Here is a 7,738-nt window from a genome sequence, read left to right on the forward strand (position 1 = left end):
CTTTAAACCATTTCAATGAATTATATATAATAATTATCTTGCATTTACTTTTGTATCATAATTAATAATTAATCTTTATCTTCATTATGTATAGCGGTTTCAGCCATTGTGTCCGTTTTTATATGACAACCTTCTTTATTATCTTTCACTTCTTTTTCTTCGAAGTTCTAGACTATATTACATACACCCGCGCACTACTATCACTCCATTGTTTTTTTTAATTATATACGACGTTTTTTTAAAAAAACTGCAATTTGATCTCACTTCGCGTAGTTTTTTAACGAGGGAACGTATATTTAAGTCTTTTCAACAGACGATAATGTACCCGTTCACGGTATCGTCAACAACGGTCTTGGCTCACGCTAGTTGATACATCTTCTACACTAGAAGCATCATCAGCTTCTTGTAAACCTGTGAAAAATGATGTCAACGCCATCGTCGCAACTCCATGCCACTCGCGTTGAGCTGGCTCAGGGCTTTTTTTCCATGTCAAGAATGCCTCACTTGAAATTATATTATAGTCTGATAAACTTGTCATAATATTAAAGAGAATCCCTACAGAAAGAATTTTGTTATATAATTTTACAATAACTATTGATAACTTATTATAAAAAAATTCAAATTCTTACCGTGTGGATATTGTAAATTATGCAAATGAAGTTGAATTGCATAAAGACACTGTAATTCTAAAGATTCATTTGTATCGACAAACCGACGAATTAATTGTTGTAAATTAATGAAAACATCGGTCTTTAAACACCATCTGTTTGTGTTAGTATTTACTGGTTCTGAAAATAATAATAATAATAATAAAGTAAAAAAAACAAATATTAAAATGTTCTATATTAAAATAGCAAAATATACCCATGGACGTCTCTAAAATGGCAGTCGTTAATACTCGAATAAATTCAGGTTCTTTAATTCGATTACCTACATTTTCCTACAATAATCAAAGAATAAAATATATTATTTAGAATTTTTTAAATATAATTAATAAATTCAAAATATACTTACAATTATCCAAGCACAAATTACATCGAAATTACTTTCCTTCATGAGTCTTCTAAGTTCATCATGAATTTGTTGTAATGTGAGCTGATTACTAGTTGAGCTTTTGGCACTATTATAATCACCAGTGCAGAACTCCAAGTTCTGAAAGTAATAATGTCATTGTTAATGTTATCATTATTATTTAAAAATAAAATATTCATTGATATTTTTAATAATAACTTACATAATCTTTAATAATTTTATCAACTTTTTCAAGTTCTGTATCAATTATATTATTCAATTGAAGTCCACTTTGGTCCCACTTATCTGCAACCCACTTAGATCCTTTATCCCGGGATAATTTTGATAATAATTCTCCAAGGAATATTCCTACATATCCCCTACCCCTTAAACTATCAAATATAGGTTTCAATTCATTTAGAGAGAGTATTTCCTCTTCTATTGGATGTGCTGCAAAAGAAAAAAAAATACCGTAATATAAATTTCCTTTTTATAATAAATATAAAATTTAATATTGTGGATCTCAGTCCTGTTGAGCAAAAATTCCCGCATGGAAACTCTATGGTAAAAAATAATCATCATAATTGATTGCTTTTTTTTCTAACATAAAAAGTTTTAATTTATTTACTTACATAGTATCTCTGGTATATATGACCAAACTTTAGGTATATCAAGCACAAGATCATCAACTACATCCAATATTTCAATAAATCTAAAAAATTAATTATAATTAGTTTTATCAAAAAAACATTTTTACAATTTTTATATTGAGATTCTTAATCAATATCCTTTTGGCTATATTTTTATTAATCAACATATTTTTTTTTTGTATAAAAATTTCATCATTTTTCATTCTTATATAATGATTAAATAAAAATGATTAATTTAATCTTATTTATTTTACAATAATTAAATATCACTTACCCATTCCTTAGATGTGATATAGGTAAAATTTTTTGAGTAATCAAATGAGATAGAAGATACGATATGATTTCTCTATCAAGGGGTGATTTTTCAAGTACAAAGTTAATCAATTCAGATGTGAATTTTGATAATTCGTTGTCGAAATTTTGTTGAATAGCCAATGAAACTTTCTATAAAAGAAAAGATTTTAATGAAATGATTTATGCTTAAATAAATTTTTATCTATTAAAATAAATTTTTAAATATAAATAATAAAAATAATAAAATGTCCTCTCATTGATCATACAATCAGTGATTTATATAATATAACATTAAAGTTAATTTATAACACTGTTTAAAAAGATCAAAAAGAAGGTGTTGCATAATCTAGCACACTAATGACTCATGCATCTCTGAAAAAAATAGAGATGGATCTAAGGAGTGTGCAAATATTACCATCTATATAATATATTCCATGCTTCATATTCAAAATAATTAATAATAATAAAATTTTCATGAATAAATAAAGATATTTTTTATATTATTCTAGTAAATACGAATGAAGATAAAAGTGTCTGCAATTCGATATTATTCTAATTATTTTTATTTAAAATATTTTAATTTAAGTATTTAAGTATTTATTATATAAGTATTTATTATATTGAATTATTATAATCTTAAATTAAAATTTCTATGAAAATATTTGTTTCTTAGCATGAAATAATTATAGTCAACAAAGAGTAATTAATATGATATAATTATGACGTAATAATTGAAATATAAATATAATAATAAAAACTCACTTCGAGAATAGGATTTTTTAGATAATCTTTCATTATCTTATTTAATGTTTTCAAAAATTCTTCATGTGTCATTGAAGGTTTATGACTGCTAGAGGTAGATTGTGAGGACTTCAATGAGGGTGGTGGCATAGAAACGTTTTGACTTTGTGAATTATCTAATAATGAACTTTCTCTACTTGACGATGAACTGTTTAATTGATGACTACCATTGCGTGAACTCCTACCATCTGTAACAATAAAAATATAAATGAAAAGTATGTATAATATAAGCGAATTAAATTAAATTCTTCTTAAAAATTCTTTAAGAAATCAGAATCCTTTTGGCTAACAACATTAAGTTTAACTTTTCAAAAATAAAATATTTCATCATATTTTAAAATTTATTATATTAATTATCTTATTATTTAAAAAAAAATAGACATACCATAGGAAGGTTTGTAGTCACGACCATACTCTCTTGGTCCAGTAGACCTTGATCTGAAACAAATTCATAACAATTTAAATATTTAAATTATTTTATATATATTATATTTGACAATTAAAAAATTAATCAGAATGTCTTTTTAAATCATTATACATCAGAAACTCTAGCCTAGCAAAATCTATATTTCATCACATCTACTTGATTAAATATTAAATAATGAAAAACATAATATTTAGCATACAACATACACTAATATATAATATATAGTATTTACCCAGAGAGTTGTGGAGATGTCATTCTTTTATCTTGATCTAAAGTTGATACATTTTCTAAACATGCAAATTTATTTGAATTTATTGCCTTTGAACCGCAACTCGAAGGTGTTTTCCACATATACACATTTCTGCTACCTAATTGTAAATCGTCCATCGGAGGCTAAAATAACAATAAATACATTTAATTATTGTTATTCATATATTTATAATTAAAATTTTAATATTTTATAAAAATGTTAATAAATATAATATAATATAAAAATAATATAATATAATATATATATTATATAATATAAATATAATATAACATAAAAATTTACAGGTTTATTTTTAAGTTTAGCTGTTTCAACAGAATATTGCGGTCTTGTTCTTACAACAGGTTGACTCCAACCACCATCATCAGTTGGACCAACACCACCTAGATATAAATCATAATTATTTAATTATTTATAAAAAATAGTAATGTGTAAAATTAAAATTATATTTAATTAATATTATAATTATATATAAAAAATTAAGTATAAATTGTCAGAACACAATACAATCATTTTTATCAGAAACTCTAGTCTGGCAAAAAATGTGTAAAATCATCATGCTGTTAAATTAAGAAAAATTTTTGTTTGTAAAACATTAATTCACAATTTTGTACTTATAATATTTTTGTTGTACTTTTATTATTTATATTAATTTTTATATTGTATTGATTAAATACTTACGATTTCTTTTTCTATCACTAGTACGTTCATCCTTTCGAGGTGTATTCAAAGGAGTATTACTTAATTGACTATCTAATCTTTCAGAATCAGCTTCTTTTAAAATTTGATCTATTGTTTTAGGATTACTATCATCTCTCCTTGGAATCCAATTATTTGCTCTTAAATCTATGACATCTTGCAACATGAAACGAATTCGAGAGCTAATTTTCCCATGTCCCCGTCGTGCAACAATATCTTGCATTTTATTAAAATAATCTTGCATTTCCTAAATAATAATAATTATATAAATAAAATAAAAAAAGTAATAAATATTTGGAGGAAGGGGGATTAAATATTTGCTATTAATTATAAAATAAAATAAACTTACTTCTGGAGATACTTTTGATTCTAAGTCTTTTCCAACTGTTGTTAATAATTTGCACAAACATTCCAGACTATCTTCATCGCTCTGAATTAATAACTCTTTTATACAACGATGCATGATTTTAGTTGTTAACATTCCTTGCTTATACAATTCTCCAATAAATCTATAATGTAAAAAATAAAAGAATAACATGAAGTTAACATGTAATAAAAAAATAACAATATATCACACAATAAAAAATTTAATAAAAAAATTAAATAAAAATAAAACTCGAAGCAAGAAAAAGAATTATTAGATATAATAATTCTTAATTATAACTTATATACTTAATTAATATAAACTAATAATTAATATAATTAATAATTAATAATTAAAAAATTAGATTAAATAAAGATTAATATTTTATTTAGTATTTTTTAAAAATGTTTTATGTATTTATACTTATATTACTTACCGAATATTTCCTACTGATTTTATGCGTGTTCTTCGTTCTTCTTCTTCAAGTGCTAATTGCAAATCCTTTTTCTTTTCCTAATTTTAAACACAATAAATTTTATTAATAATGACAACATATATACTTAATATAAATGTAATCAAGGAATATGTTATATTAAAAAATATATTAGGCTTACAGGATCGGTACATTCCTCTATTTCTTTAAGCTTACTAGCTCTTGCAACTTCATTTACTGGATTTCTTTCAAATTCCTTTTGACAACGATTAATAATGAGTTTTTTAAAAGTATACGAACACTCTTGTTTATCTGAATTTTTATCTGAGCCTGAAACTTCCATAACAGCAAGTTCTTTACACATAAGTGCATATGCTACAGAAAAACTTGGTTCATCAACAGCCTAAAAATTATATAATTAAATTGTTAATATGTTAATTATATAATTAATAAATAATCAATTGGTTGCTATAATAAATAAATTTACCTTTTCAAAGACTAAATTAATTACACCTTGTAATCGTTCTGGGGTATCCACAGTTAACGCACGTACTTGATCAACTAAAGTATTAAATTTTTGAGGTGTAAGTTTATTTAACACACTTCTAACTCTCTTAAAAAGAGCTTCTGTTTTTGCTTCTTCTTCACTAAGATTTAACGTTTTTAATCTTGTCGGTCTCCACGCATTTTCAGTTTCTCTTAATTTTACATCTTCTCTAAGAGATAATGAAACATGAATAACATTTGGCTTTGTTGGTTTTGATGATTTTCCTGGATGGCTTTTACGATTAGGAGGTGGCTGAATAAAAATAAATATGTTGTATTAAAATACAAATACATACAAGAATTTAATATAAAATAATATTTAAATATCAGAAAAAAATTTTCTATCAAAAAATTTCAGTCCACTACTTTCATTTACATCATTCTTTAATCATTTCAACATTGATGTAATTTGTAATTTTCAACTTTCTTGACTTACCACTCGTGTATTTAAAGTTGATTTTATGAATCCTGGAAATAAAACATCGTGTCTATTCATATTTGTATCTTTAAATGGCCTAAGATCAAGGGTAGTTCTTGCCTGCAAGAAATTATTATTCATTAAATTATTATTCATTAAGTACATTAAAATGATAACAATTAAAAATAATCATTTTCATGTAATACCTTTGAACTATCCTTTAAAACAACATCTAAATCTGGTAAATTAGATGGTTTAATTTTACTGTTGGGATCATCCTGAAGTTTCATTAAAAATTCACGATCATAAACCTTTTTACCGCTTTTATTGATAGGACTCCATTGATCTTCCTTATACTTATATTTTAATTGTATCTGATTTGTAATTGGTGTAATTTCAGTTTGAACTAAAGATTCATTTTCAGCTGACTTCTCAATAACAGAAGATACTTGTGATTTGTCTTCATTAGATGTTCGAATTGCGGAAACCTTTGAATTCTCTTCATTTTTTTGTGCTACTATTGCTTCCACATCAGGTTCTTCTTTAACTTTCACATGATCAACAACATCATTAGGAACTGATTTTGTTTGCATATTACATATATTCGTTTTGTTATTATCCTCTATTTTAGGAGAAGATTCTTTTATAGTTTCTTTGTTGCTTGGCAGTTTTTCTATAACAGGTGCTTGTATGAGAACACTTTCTTTTGAGATTTCTGACGTCACGGAAGTAGTTTGTTTTTCCGTTTTTGTATTAACAGAAATAACTTCCTTCTCTTTTTTCGGTTCATAATTATCTTTTTCCTTATTATCTTTCGTAATTTCGCGATTTGTTTCTTTATTGCTATCCTTTGGTGTTAAAGGATCTCGTTTCATTTCAGATTGCACCGGAGGTACAGTGTTTACGAAAGCATCCATATCTGTACCTTCTTTTTCTGCTCCTTTTCGATTAAGTTCTCGGGGCTTAAGCTTATTTTTATTTTTCTGTTTCTGCATTGCTTTACCTATTAAATGAAAACACCATAAAATATAATAATTAAAATTAATACAAATATTAAAATAATAGACATAACAAATTATAACTTATAACAAATAACATTCAATTATAGTTTATACAAAAATTTATAGAAGATATAAAAAATATATATATTTGTTCGCTGGATTCAAAAATCATAAAAATAGAAAAAAATGGCCAATACAAAAGTATTATTACGTTGATATCAGTACTGAGAGATGTAGCTGTAAAGAAAAGTGAGTATTTCGGCTACAAGCCAAGGATAATTATAGTCCCAGATCACAGTACATTTCGTATGACATTTCACTTTTTTATTAAGTTATTCATAAAATTATATATCTTAAATGTTTTATATATCTTAATTCATAATATCTTAATTATATATCTTAATTCATAAAAATTAAAAAAATATATTAATACATATCGTTTTATGATTATAAAAAAAAAAAGAAAAAGAGTGAAAAAGATTCAATCTTTTATAATAAATAAAAATACTATTGTAAAAAAATTCGCTTCAACAAGTTTTAAATATATTCGAAAATACTAATTCTTAAATTAATATTTCGATAACAGAAATATGATAAATATGATAATTTATATTTGTATAAATATTTAAGATATTTGCTTTGAAATTAACCAATCTTAAAATAAGTCTAAGATAATAGATTTTTTTAATGATTTCAGAGATAAAAAACAAATGACTATATTATTATTAATTTCATATATATTATTAATTTCAAACCATGTTAGACATATACTAATTTTCTATTATTAAAAATTTAACTTAATAAGTAATCGATTAATTTAATGATA

The 7,738-nt window shown here is 24.2% G+C and overlaps 1 protein-coding gene across 1 annotated transcript in view; it reads right to left on the minus strand.

Moving 5' to 3' along the window:
- LOC102676783 (eukaryotic translation initiation factor 4 gamma 3-like) overlaps positions 1-7,738 on the minus strand; it is a 19,459-nt gene that overhangs the window by 762 nt on the left and 10,959 nt on the right. Inside the window, exons 7-24 of the mRNA XM_006617118.1 lie at positions 6,118-6,914; positions 5,930-6,031; positions 5,435-5,746; positions 5,129-5,350; positions 4,951-5,027; positions 4,500-4,659; positions 4,133-4,397; positions 3,737-3,834; positions 3,416-3,576; positions 3,142-3,194; positions 2,718-2,944; positions 1,936-2,105; positions 1,644-1,723; positions 1,235-1,461; positions 1,015-1,152; positions 865-940; positions 630-788; positions 9-555 (exon numbers count right to left, since the gene is read on the minus strand). Of these exons, the coding sequence (XP_006617181.1) occupies positions 341-555; positions 630-788; positions 865-940; positions 1,015-1,152; positions 1,235-1,461; positions 1,644-1,723; positions 1,936-2,105; positions 2,718-2,944; positions 3,142-3,194; positions 3,416-3,576; positions 3,737-3,834; positions 4,133-4,397; positions 4,500-4,659; positions 4,951-5,027; positions 5,129-5,350; positions 5,435-5,746; positions 5,930-6,031; positions 6,118-6,914 (3,539 nt within the window). The 3' untranslated portion in view covers positions 9-340. The remainder of the gene's footprint in view (positions 1-8; positions 556-629; positions 789-864; positions 941-1,014; positions 1,153-1,234; positions 1,462-1,643; positions 1,724-1,935; positions 2,106-2,717; positions 2,945-3,141; positions 3,195-3,415; positions 3,577-3,736; positions 3,835-4,132; positions 4,398-4,499; positions 4,660-4,950; positions 5,028-5,128; positions 5,351-5,434; positions 5,747-5,929; positions 6,032-6,117; positions 6,915-7,738) is intronic.

Source organism: Apis dorsata, unplaced genomic scaffold (assembly GCF_000469605.1).
Source record: "Apis dorsata unplaced genomic scaffold, Apis dorsata 1.3 scaffold_293, whole genome shotgun sequence".
NCBI lineage: Eukaryota > Metazoa > Arthropoda > Insecta > Hymenoptera > Apidae > Apis > Apis dorsata.